This window comes from Polyodon spathula, chromosome 7 (assembly GCF_017654505.1).
Source record: "Polyodon spathula isolate WHYD16114869_AA chromosome 7, ASM1765450v1, whole genome shotgun sequence".
Lineage (NCBI taxonomy): Eukaryota > Metazoa > Chordata > Actinopteri > Acipenseriformes > Polyodontidae > Polyodon > Polyodon spathula.
In genome coordinates, this window is record NC_054540.1 from 10,950,793 (window position 1) to 10,964,044 (window position 13,252).

Consider the following 13,252-nt stretch of genomic DNA (forward strand, 5'->3'; position numbering starts at 1 on the left):
TCTCAGTACAAAGTGATGTGCATTCTCAACATTCACTGAGCTATGCAAGAGGGGCGTGAGTCTGCATGGTGATTACAGATCAAGATTAAATCAATGATCCCAAAATAAACTACCCTGAATATCCACAAACAATAAATTAACATCAATGAACACAGTAATGCCTACAGTTTAATAAGTTACATGATGATTATTAGCTTATGATGAGGTAACATACTGTTAAGCTTATGCTATTAAAACAAGATTGCCTGGTGATAACTCACTCAGGGGAATATAGTGCTTTCTGATCCAATACGCATCTTATCTAAACTCTTCTCTAAACTCTGTTCTGCACCTCAGCAGCTATTATTTTATCTGACTTCATGGCTGAAAAGTGTAATCCAATCTTTATTGATATTTATTCCCCAAAGATCAGGTGGCTGCGTGTATGAGAATACACTATGCTTGTTAAACATCTTTGTCTCTAGTACTTAAACGTTCAATCAGATGTTCTTGCATTACATAAACTATTATTATAGCAGGGAACTTGAATTATTGAATGTGCATTGTACGTCCGTTGAAGGACTTTTGACTGGTTTTAGATGAACCCATTTCAGATGTCATTACTACAAAGTGGCTCTGTCAACCAAGACAATACATTATGCATGACAAGGTTTTACAGCAATTGAGCACTAATAAATGTAAACTGCTGCAGTCTTACTCTGGCATGACATCTCCGATTAAGTCAGGATAGTGTCACTTGCAGATTTAACAAGCAAACTGTTTGATTTATCTTAATGAATCCTGTCTCATGAGGTTAAGAAAATGAAACGCTGAAACTACCAGAAAATAAATGGCAAGTACTTGATAAGGCTGTGCAAACAGCTGTGATTATAACCCAGGCTGGTTTCTTAAACGACAATGGTTTAGTGTAGCTACAAAATTAAGGATAGAATATACAGTAAGTACTGACCTTCCCCATTCCCCTTTAAAAATCAGTTCTGTACCTTTTGTCATCCACTATTGAATTCTCTCTCTCTCACACAAACACACTTTTTTAGACATCTTCTAAATGGTGAATCTTTAACAAAGGCAACACATGCTTCTTGCATGTTAATTTCTTAGTACTGGTTCTTTTCAGAACGCAATATTTGTGCCAAAGGAGGATTACTAATTATGGTCAATTTAGAACATCAAAACAATTATAATGTCTCGGGTAAAATTTAAACTACTGAAGACATTAGACATTACATTTGTAAACTTGACAAATAAGTTGTATCTACTAGTACGTTTTACCTACTAATTCGACCAATTAAGGAATCCAAACATTTTCTTTTTTTTTTTTTTTATCTGTAATGTTTCCACACTCTAATCAAACTAATCATGGATGACTAAAACAAAAGCCTCAGAAATTAAAACAAAAAGAGACTATTGTAAGAGCCGCTGTTCTAATCCTGCCTCAGTTTGGTAAATGACCAGGATACATTGTGCCTCTGCTTGAAAGATGGTCTCGTCAGGCTGGTTGACATGCTGCATGGCAATAGCATGTGGGAACTCATTCAACATTCGCTGCTGGAAGGCCTCCAGTCTCTCATAGTCATGTCCCCGGCAAACAAACTCCTTGTTCTATGCAGAATGAAAGCAAGAGACAATTTTAAAAGATGTAATCTGATAGCCACTCGCGAAAAGTAGAGGCTAATGCAAAACAAAGAGTGGTACTTGAATCGTTGTGGCAGTTCATGATTAACTGAAACCAGTTCATTGGAACTAAAACCTGCACTATGCAGTTATCAGTATCATGTCGTGGGGTCACAACATCATATGCACTGTTTCAGAGCAGTATTTGTTGTTTGGGGTCTATGCCATTGATCTAAATGGTGACAGATCTAAATACCATCACTGTTTAAAGGAGAAGACTTTGAGAAAACCATCATCTCTAACAGGGTGTGTGAGGATCTTAAGGGCATTTCTGTCTTCGAAAGTAAAATGACAGGTTTGGTCCAAATACTCATATTTGGCATAATTTACTCTTCTACTCAATAAAATAGAGCCCTAAATACAGTACGCAATAATTATTATTATTAAATTATATTATTATTAGATACATAAGGAAAATTATTTTGTACACATGGCTAATTAACATAAAGCACAATTTTAGGCACACAACAAGTGGCGGTTACATTAAATTTTTACCAAACATCCTGCAAACCTACAGGTAATTAAACAAGCATTTACAGCCTTTGCGTGAAAAAAGCTGGGTTGTTTATAATAATGAACTGAAATGCCTCTGATTTGGTATGTGATTGTAACAGAATGGAAAAATACACCAGGGGTACAAGGTCACAGGGCTTGTCTGCTGCTTAATGTTGGTTTACAGTTTATGGATTTTACAACAATATAACTATTTACTTAATGTTTTGTGACTAGGTCCCATAATGTAAATCTGTTTTTATAAACACTTACCCTTAAAAAGAAGGGAAACTTCTTTCCATAGAACCCAACTCTGAAGAATTCCGGCTCCAGGCGCTGTTGATCCATTACTTTGTCATATAAGGAAGCTTCCATCATCTGCAGAACGGTAAACGGGTAAATGGGATATATATATATATATATATATATATATATATATATATATATATATATATATATATATATATATTTTTTTTTTTTTTTTTTTATATCAACCTACATAGTTTTTATTTTCATGTAAATTGGACTATTAATGGTCAACTAAAATAAGATGGTAGATGGTTTTCAACAGAAGTGTGTGTCAGTGGTACCTTATACAAGCAGCCACTAGTCTTGAGTCATGTTAAACAGAAATGCTGTCTCACCTTGTACAGTAGATAACACAATGGTTAAAGTGAGTGTAGATAACAAAATAATTGCATTAAATTGTCCATGCCATGCATATTCACTCACTACACAGATCTCAAATATGAAGTTTTGAAATAAATCTTTTTTTTTTCTTGTATAATTTTTTTTGTTGTAGTAGTATTTTCATTTTTAAATAACATTCTAACTGGTACCACACTAGGTTGGAGAAATCTCTGTTTGCAGGTCTTGCTTTCATGGTAATTTTTTGTGTAAAATTATCCATCCCCCTTTAGGGTTTTTATTGCCTTATAGTAACCAACCAGCTGCTTCCCCTTATGACTGACATGTTTTGCAGCCGCTAAGATGCCTGACCAAGCTAGACTGATGCGGTGAAATGACCTAGGTTGTGCAAGTGTAACACATTACATGGAAACTTTACCCAGTACAGGACCGGACGTCATGTTTTTAATTAATGTACATGTCAGCTTTATCATGCATATTTCTGAACTGCACACTTTAATAACACGTATGGGCAGCTGTGATTGTAAACCTAACGGGACCATTTGCTAGCAATACACATTTGAGATATCACAACCTCTGTGTTCTTTCAACTGGAGCTGCACAATATCATTGGTATTTTACCAAGTTACAAAAACAACCAGACCTTTGAAGATGAGAAATATCAGTAGGACGGTTATTTCTGATGCATCTTTTCTGGCACCTAACCCAAAATGTCAATTTTCAGACTTTACCCTCATCTTGCTAAGATTCCTGTAGTCATAGTAGGCCTCATACTGATCTGCAAGTTCCCTGCAGAGGATTATACCATTCTCCCAACACTGTGAAAATAAACATATCAGAGAAGTGGAAATAAATAGTAACAATAAAAATGACGTTTTCACAGATTTAAAGCATCCTATCCCAAACACTATTTCATTCAGATAATTAAAATGCAAAATATATTTGAAGTGTGCTACATTTTATATCACTTTCCAATTGCTGGTGTTAGAAAAGCAGCACATATGCATTAACAGTTGATGGGGAAGTTACATTCAGTACAATATTATGTATTACCACACACCTCTATTACCAACAAGTATGTGTAATCATGTACAAATAAAGTAGAACCTATTATATCCGCTCCTGTGAGCTACAATACCCTCTATAAACAGATGGACCTCTGGCATGAGTCATTTACACAGGCTGGTACCAACTGAACGGTACAGATGGAAACTGATCAATGGTCAATGTATTATTGGTCTGAAACTAACACCTGTAAGCAAGACAGAATAGATTCAGTTGCATATGAAAACCAGGCACCACAGAAGACAAGAGGGGTAGTACTGTAGACCCAGAGGCTGTCAAAAAGACCTTTTACATGCTAGTTGTCACTAAGCTCAAATAAAACAGAACGGGTTAATACAATTACTGTACCGTTCACAAGCTGTACTATTATAATGTGTTTCACAACATCGGTGGTCTTTGAAAGCAGTCTGCGTTTAACCCCATTTCTGTCTCAGGTTAACGCTTGCTTTTGGTGCAAAAATATATAAAGAAATACATAGATAAATAGATAGACTTGAGTTACTTTAGTATGGACTGGGAATGGAATTTTTTTTTTTTTAAAGGCCAAATACTGTTGCAGTGCTTTGTGTTTAATATTGCAATTTGTTGCAGTCGTTTTAACTGATTTTCTTTGTACAGTATACAATGCCTAATGATTAGAGAGGCTACCAAGAGGCCAATGGTAACTTTGCAAGAGCTACAGGCTTTTATGGCCAAGACTGGTCAAAGTGTGCATGTGACAATAATATCCCAAGCACTCCAAAAATCTGGTCTGTATGGTAGGATGGCAAGAAGGAAGCCGTTAGTCAAGAAAGCCCACCTTGAATCCCGTTTGAAGTAAGCAAAAAAACACTCTTTTTTGATTCTGTAGCCATGTGGTAAAAAGTGTTGTGGTCTGACGAAATTAAAATGGCCTAAATGGCCTAAAACTTTTTGGCCTAAATGCAAAACGTAATGTAATGCGCTAACCCAACACAGCGGATCACCCAAAGAACGCCATCCCTACTGTGAAGCATGGTGGTGGCAGCATCATGTTATGTATGGGGTTTCTCATCGACAGAGACTGGAGATAAATGGAGCAAATGAAAATGAATGGCGCAAAGTACAGAGAAGTCCTTGAAGAAAACCTGCCGTCTTCTGCAAGAAAACTGAAACTGGGACAGAAGTTCACCTTTCAGCATGACAATGACCCAAAGCACACAGCCAAAGCTACACTGGAGTGGCTATATAACAAAAAGGTAAATGTCCTCGAGTGGCCAAGTAAGAGCCCCAACCTAAATCCAATCGAACATTTGTGGCATGACTTCAAGATTGCTGTCCATAAACACTCCTCAAGGAACTTGACAGAGCTTGAACAGTTTTGTAAAGAAGAATGGTAAAATATTGCCAAATCTAGGTGTGCACAGTTGGTAGAGACCTATCCCAACAGACTCACAGCTGTAATTGCTGCCAAAGGTGCTTCCACCAAGTATTAACTCAGGGGGGTGGAGATTTATCCAATTATGACCTTTCAGGTTTGTATATATAATTTTTTTTCTCAATAATTTTTTTTCCCCCCTTAACAGTGTGGAGTATGGTGTGTAGATAAGTGGAAATTGAACTGGTTCCAGAGGTCCATCGGATATGTGATAATATTGTATCTTAGAGGGAGGTGTCATACTGCATTGTTTGTAGTTGCTTTATTAACATCGGGGCATTATATGAACAATGGCTATAGTCCACTGGGTCTACTTTAGTTATCTAAACCCAGGGTGCACAAATCCAGTCCTCCAGGACTCAAGTACTCCAGGTTTTGCAAGTGTTATTTAATAATTCACTGACAGAACAAGTGAAATAAAAGTTTACCATGATACAAATGCAGTTTTCCCATGCTTTTCTCATGGTTATACTATGCATTTAACATAGTTTACATGCTTTGCCATTTTTTAAATATGCTTTACAGTACTGCACTGCACTACTCTACGCTTTACAATGGTAACCTATGCTTGTATACTGTTACTATGGCGAACTTCCACAAAGCCCTTAAATTCATACAAATTTTAAGTTTTGAATGCACTGCAGTAAACATACCAGTACCATGAATTTGAGTGAAATCATTTTTTTTTACTTTACTATTTCACATTATACTGTACTTCTTTACACTGTCACTCTTAGAAGTGTAATATCTTACTATTCTTATTATATATGACAGGAAGTGATGACACTTCACCTAAAAAGAGAATTAATCTCTGGCTCCTCTTTGCTCTGCTTTGATTTTTCTTTGTAATACAGTTCCTCGACTGTGATAATTGCTGCATTTTTCAGATATCGCTCTCTTATCTACCTCAAGGGCGTTACAATTTGTTTGCATGTATTTATTTTTTTCTTTCCGCACGACTGACTACAACTCAAACCAAAAACAAATGACTTACTTTCCCCCTGTCAAAATTCTGAATAATGGTGAGATGCAGGCATTCTTTGCGCTGCCACTCAGTCTGCATAGGGTAATTCAGAAACTCTCTCAGAGGCCTGTCGGACCACTCAAGCAGCTCATCGTACAGTAAAAGTGTGTAGGCAGCCTCTGCAATACAATAGAACAGTGTTAAAAACGGACCCTTGGCAATGTATGAATAATGATTACTGCTTGTTCTTAAACAAAAGTAAACTAGAAAATGTTATCAAGTTTCCTGATTTTTCTCACGAAATGCTCACATCCCCATAAACACAGCACTAGAAATGTATCTTGGGTTTGCTTTGGTGCCACCTATTGACTTAAATTTATTGTGCCAATGCAGTATCGATTTATAATGAATTATTTTGTACAGTCCAACTAAGAGAAGAGAAGACTGACAAAAACATAATATCTCCCCCACCTTGAAGGGTTAGGAGTTAAAAATAAAATAAAGATTTAAGTGGAACAAAATGTATTATTATTATTATTATTATTATTATTATTATTATTATTATTATTAGTAGTAGTAGTAGTAGTAGTAGTATTATAAAGTAAATATTTTACCTGTGTAGTTTTGTGCTTTCAAATGTAGATCATACAGTTTATGTATATAACGTATATACATTTCTTCCTTGTTTAACTCTGTTTTGTAGAAATTCTACAAATAAAAGAAAAAGTCCCATTTACTCCATATTTCCAATTACAGGAATCATGAGTTACACAGCGTTCTTTCCTTAAGTAACAACTTCCTCAAAATACATTTAAACTATGACTAGCTTCTGACTAAAAATATACAGACCTGTTTGATAGGACATTGAAACATAATCAGTTAAAAGTAATTCTTTCTTATTTTTAGAAATGTTTTAGCATGGTCCAGATTACAATCAGAAATCCAAACAAGTCCATAGTCTGAACCAGTACCAGTGGGTTCAGACTGGCGAAAGTCTACTGCAGTTCTTTTGTGCCCCAATAAACAAAAGGGAATATTTCCCAGATGGTGACGTCTAACAAATTATAACAAATGGCCACCAGATGGCACCTCTCTCCTTAATTTTTTTTCACAGGTGGAACAACATTTCATACAATTTTCCATTTAAACTTCACTTTAAGGGATGTGTGCACATAATTTAGTTTCAGTCAGTCTGGTGTATTCCTTATAAAATGTGGTTATGACTATGCTGAAATAAAAAGTTAACAATTGTCAAGATTGTATTACAACACATATCATATATGTACAACGGTGTGAAATTTAATTTAGGTCATACTAACCAGCAGACTAACTGTGCATCCGATCTTTTTGCCATCTACCTCCCCAACCTTCATACAGTCCCTAAAAAAGACAAAGGTCAAACAAAATTGAGTCTGAATAAATAGCAAATGCATGTGTATAGAAGTGGTAATTTAAAATAAAGCTGCCAGGGCACACACTGAAGGGGTCACACATTATACCTGTAATCTAACAGCCTTTCCATTAGACGTGTAACAGTGGCTATTAATGAAATCCCACTCTCTCTCCAGGTCTCCCTCTCGATTTTCTTCAGCAGGCTGCAAGGTAGGCTCAGTACAATAACAACATTCATTTTTATCTACTATCTCCATGACAACCATTCTGCACAGGATTCACCATGCATTAGTTCAAATAAGTAAAGCAGCACAATTCTGGAACATTATCTTACCTAGGATATGGGCCAAACAGAGGTATTCTAATCCAGGAAGCATTGACAAAATAAATTGATTTTTAGATAATCCAAGTCAAAACACAAGACACTCATATATATATATATATATATATATATATATATATATATATATATATATATATATATATATATATATATATATATATATATATATATATAGAGAGAGAGAGAGAGAGAGAGAACATTAACCACACATTAAACAGTTAGTAGCTCAATATATGTATTTTTAAAATGGGACAAAGGGTGATTTTGAAGTTGCTTTATCTATAAAAACAGGCTAAATAGCCTACTGTTAGTTCTACACACAATGCTTCATTAACTTTTATGTTTACTGTGCTGAAAATGTATTGGTTCTTCAGCTGTTTTTCTATGTTAATTCATGATATATTTCAAAAGCAATGCTGTGGATAGACTGTTCCATCCAACCTTGGCTGTAGGTTGCTTGAAGGTCGATTGCCAGGAAGCAGCAACAATGTTTCGTCACTGCCGTTGTTTTTGAAATAATCAAACATTCCAAATGGAAGCATAAAATAAAAGAAATGGCACAACAGCCCTGAAACTGTTCTTGACTGTTAGTATTTTATTTTATATTTTAAGTTTAAAATTACAGATATCCAGCAACACTATACAGTTAAAGTGCACAAACAAAAAGAGGAAATGAATGCTGAATGAAACATTGCACAAGTAATACCACTGCTCTTGCAATACAGCAGGGATATTTCAGACTGAATTTTGTTACCGTCCCTGTAATAGTTTTTTGAGCAACTCCAACTCCAAAACATTAAGGTACCATAAGAAAACTTTATGGAAATGGTAACACATGAGATAAAAACATACAAGCTATGCATTTTTATTGCTGCAACACATCAGGATTTCCTTTATATTACTGCTTTCCGTCTCACCTTCATCTTAACATAGACAAGCTATAACGAGAAAACTGAATGCAACTGCTTTAATTCTGTAATGTGATACGGTACAGCATGATTATGCAATTCAATTGCTCTAAATGCAAACAGTTAATCTGTTAAATTTGAATGTTAGATTTAAAAACAAGGTAATAAAATAATGAGACCTCTTCACTACACCACTAAATGCCAGTTTCAGCTCATTAGTAGTCTAATGGCACACTTGTACAGTAATGGGAGCATTCTGCTAAAAGGACATTTGATTTCAAATTGCTTACATGCTGTTGAAGAGCTCCCGGTAAGTTTCATCACCTCTGCCCTCCGACATCAAGCTGTCCAGCTTGTCTATAAGTTTGGCTTCCACCTGACGGAATGAGTATTGAAACTTCATTTTCAAGATTTCAACATCATTTTATATTAATTTGGTGGTATCACTTTATTCTGATGCATGACTAATGTACCGATGAACCGAGTTAGCAACAGTAATGACTAAGAGGAGTTCCATGTTTCTCTCTTGTTGATATATCTACTATGTCCCTCTTAAGTGAGCAAAAGGAAGCATTCAATCTGTTTAGTGTACATTTTTGGTGTGAATATCATGAATGACTCAGTGAAAATTGGCAGACTGGACCACTGCAGATGACCTCTCAAAGACAGCTCATGCTGCAAGTGATACAGCTAGTGCTGGCTAACCAGCAAAACTCTGCACAGACCTCAACTTACCTCTACCAGGGAGTCACTGCCTATCCAAAAAAAACCTGGATGTATTCTTTATCGGGATTAAAATCCATGTCCGTAGACAGGTGGTTCTCTCTTTCTATTCTGGACACCCTTAAAGTGACCTTGGTATGGTGTGACCCCCCCTACTCAAGCAAAATCATCTACAGCACTGCACTCTTACCATTGCGTACAGCAGGTATCCTTGTGTGCTGCTGTTTTAGGGGTCCCAGCTGTTCAATAGACATACAGTACAAGAGTCATACTGTAGCTGGCCAAGAGGTGGCAAAGCAACACATCTCGCTGCTGGCTGTGAGAGGAATGAGGGTGCAAGGAGGGTGTTGTGGGTAATCCTGTCTTGTGTGTTTTAAGTGGTTGTTTTTTTATTTATTTTATTTTTTTTGCAGGGTGTTTAGTGATGCTCACGATTCACCTGTGTAAATGTAATGTCCATGGCTAAAGAATTAGAAACCGAGATATCTACTGCTCACAATAAGATGACGAGATCTAACATCACCACTGAATGAGTCCTAGTTTGTCTGCACGTGCTTAAAACGTTTAACTGCAGTATAACCTCAACACCCTAGCATACCCAATTCCCATTTAACAGACATATATGACTTTACTGTAGGTAAAAAGTTACCTTTTTATGAATAACTTTACTCAAACCACTCAGCTAAATACCTGCTTAAAGCTGCCACTTCTCCTCTGTTCCCAGTCCATCATGTCGTGAAATATCGGGATCATCACGTTCCGCAGGTCTGGCTGAGGAACAAGTGTCACTTCCAGGAATGGACCGATCATTGCTGGAATAAAGTGAACCTTGTGCTCTCCTATAAAGAATTCATACATTTCATTATAAATGCACAAATAAATATTTGGTATCCAAAAAAAAAAAAAAAGTTTCACATTTCAACAAAATAAGTTATTCTTAACTAGAACAAAGAAATAACCAGGTTATCAAGTAACTATTGAGTTACCTAAATTCTGCCACATACTGAAGATCTCACAGCCCATCATGACCCTCATGTCCCCGTACCTAAAGTTAAAGATGAGCAGGTTTCTGTTATACACAGTTGTAGTCAAAAGTTTACATACCCCAATGCAAATTTATACTTTCTAGAAATTCCTCAAAAACAAAGAATTTTAGGAAAAATCTTTTGTAGCAAAAGTTTTGCTTTTGTGGATGAGAAAAAAAATAATTACAAGAAATAGATGTCTACAATTATTTATTTTTATATATATTTTTTTTTTTAAAAACTCTAATTCAAAAGTACTCATACGCTTTGATGTTATGATAGTATTGTCTACAAGGTGCTAGAAATTTAATATGATAATGCACAATCTAACTCTAGGTTAGGCATAGGATGATTGCTGTCATTACCAATAAGTCAATATGGGAAAAAGTAAAGAGCTATCCATAGGCAGAAAATGGTTGTTGTCATAAAGCTGGAGAAGGATACAAGAAGATTTCCATGCATTTGAGTATCCCAATTTCAACTATTGCTTCTATTATCAAGAAGTACAAGACTCGTCACAACGCTCCCTCAGTCTGGAAGAAAGAAGGTTCTTTCACCAAGAACAAGTAGAAGAATTGTGAGGAAGGTTAAAAACAATCTGAGATTGCCTGCCAAAGATAATCAAAGTAAATTGGCTGCAAGTGTGACTGGGTTTCCATTTCAACCATAGGTTGAGTATTGCATGGTGAAGGCTTCAATGGTCGCAGGCCAAGGAAAAAGCCACTCTTAGAAAACTTCATAAGGACAATCACTTAAAGTTTGCAAAATGGCATTTGAATGATGGATATGAGCTCTGGGCAAAGGTTTTGTGGAAAACCAAGCTATTTGGTCACGCTGATAGTTGTTACATTTGGAGAAAGTCTGGTGAGGTGTACAAAGAAAAGAACACCATACCTACTGTCAGGCGTGTAGGTGGTAATGTCCTTTATGGGGCTGTTTTTCCTCTAATGGCACAGGAAATTTAGTTCCAGTACATGGTAAAATGGATTCCACAGCATACCAAAAGATATTGGCCAATCATCTGAAATGCCTTTTTTCCTCATCCACAAAAGCAAAACTTTAGTTTTTCAGAAATAAATGATAAATTTCCACTGGGGTATATATATATAGTTTGTCTGCTAAATGTAAACTTGAGATGCATTTACATTACTGTTTTAGAAACAAAAAAGGCACTTACTTTTCTAACACCTTCTTCTTTTTGGAAGGTGAAAACATCTCTAGCTGAAGACAGGGTTGGTTTATGAAGATGACTGAAAGATAATAGTAAGAATCCCAAACCTGCAACAAACAAATGACTATGAAATATGGTATAAAACTTTTGTGTCCAAAATCCATAGTGGATACTTTAAACAACAATAAAAGATTTTTCAAAATCCAAGCGTTATTGATGCAGCACTCCATGTATGATTTATAGTATACTGTCTGCAAAATGAAACCTAAAATGCTATTACACTTGCAATATGTTTGCAGAATAACTAGCACTAGCTGTCTAAACATTCAGTTTGCTCATAGTTACACCATTCACCAATGTCCAGCAAAAGGCTTATACTGGTACTGCAGTGTGAAAATTGTGTTGACCCAAATTGTATGGTGTATTATATTGCTTTAGTTTTCATTAAAAAGAAGTTGAGGTTGGTTATAACTAGGGCCCTGTGTTTTTCACTTGGTTTTTTAACCTGTAATTTAGTTCTCTAGAGATGTTTACAATGTTGATATAGCCTCCACAGTAAGCCAGGTAATGAGCAATCATTAAACAATCATCCCATTACATTACTTTAACCATTTTAATTGCTCATGCCATGACTACAAAGTATGTATTAGCAGATTAATAGACAACACTGTAGATGACTACTACATTTATTTAACCCTTACATCCCTGTGAATATGTAGAACAGGATGTTAAAAGGATTTTTTTTTTCACTATTATTTCAGGAGAACTCGTAGTGTAAATACATCATTTACAGGTTTTAAATTACCAGTATACTTTTACGCAAGTAATTTGTTTTCAGTTCTAGACTTTTGAGATCGACAACATTAAACAAAAAAAAAGATCAGTGCATTTCCAGCAGAAAGCAAGGAAAGGGTTAGATTTAGCATACAAACAATAAGAACAATCAGATGTTGTGTGATACACTGCCATTATGGATGCTGTCACCAGTCGGTGAGATGAGATGTGGTTAAAAGCTGTAAAACCACAAATTCAAACGAGCCTGTGCACAATGCACGAGCTTGTGCATTGTGGTTAAGACATTCCTTTGCCGTGCTTCGGATCACGCCCAGCTTTCCACCCAGTTACATATACAAAGTACTGACTCCTAATGTGTGGCGGTGAAATACTGGTAATCTGTTCCAGGAATCTGCTCCTCTTAAGAGCATAATGCTGAAAGAGACATTGAACGTGCCGATTTTATAGAAACCAATAAATAAGTAACATATACTATATAAGCATTCCAGTCTCCTACCTTGTAGTCAAAATTTTCATTCAGGAAATTTTTGCGCAGAGCGTCGGAGAGATACAACACTGTTGTGATGATTACACTATAGAAGAAAAAGATACGTGTGGCCAATTTTTGTTTAATACATGCATTATATTTTACTACAACAGTGTTGGTGAAGCACACA

At 35.9% G+C, this 13,252-nt stretch overlaps 1 protein-coding gene across 6 annotated transcripts in view; it reads right to left on the reverse strand.

Annotated features, from left to right (window-relative positions):
• The window catches only part of LOC121318141 (dedicator of cytokinesis protein 4-like), a 101,529-nt gene that overhangs the window by 12,233 nt on the left and 76,044 nt on the right, over window positions 1-13,252 (reverse strand). For 4 of the 6 annotated variants that reach the window (XM_041254506.1, XM_041254505.1, XM_041254501.1 and 1 more), the window contains exons 28-40: window positions 13,093-13,168; window positions 11,808-11,908; window positions 10,592-10,650; window positions 10,296-10,444; window positions 9,173-9,258; window positions 7,966-7,992; window positions 7,739-7,834; window positions 7,559-7,619; window positions 6,854-6,947; window positions 6,270-6,418; window positions 3,546-3,632; window positions 2,440-2,544; window positions 1,461-1,602 (exon numbers count right to left, since the gene is read on the reverse strand). In XM_041254506.1, coding sequence (XP_041110440.1) covers window positions 1,461-1,602; window positions 2,440-2,544; window positions 3,546-3,632; window positions 6,270-6,418; window positions 6,854-6,947; window positions 7,559-7,619; window positions 7,739-7,834; window positions 7,966-7,992; window positions 9,173-9,258; window positions 10,296-10,444; window positions 10,592-10,650; window positions 11,808-11,908; window positions 13,093-13,168 — 1,232 coding nt within the window. The remainder of the gene's footprint in view (window positions 1-1,460; window positions 1,603-2,439; window positions 2,545-3,545; window positions 3,633-6,269; window positions 6,419-6,853; window positions 6,948-7,558; window positions 7,620-7,738; window positions 7,835-7,965; window positions 7,993-9,172; window positions 9,259-10,295; window positions 10,445-10,591; window positions 10,651-11,807; window positions 11,909-13,092; window positions 13,169-13,252) is intronic. The other 2 variants (XM_041254504.1, XM_041254503.1) reach the window with 1 other exon arrangement.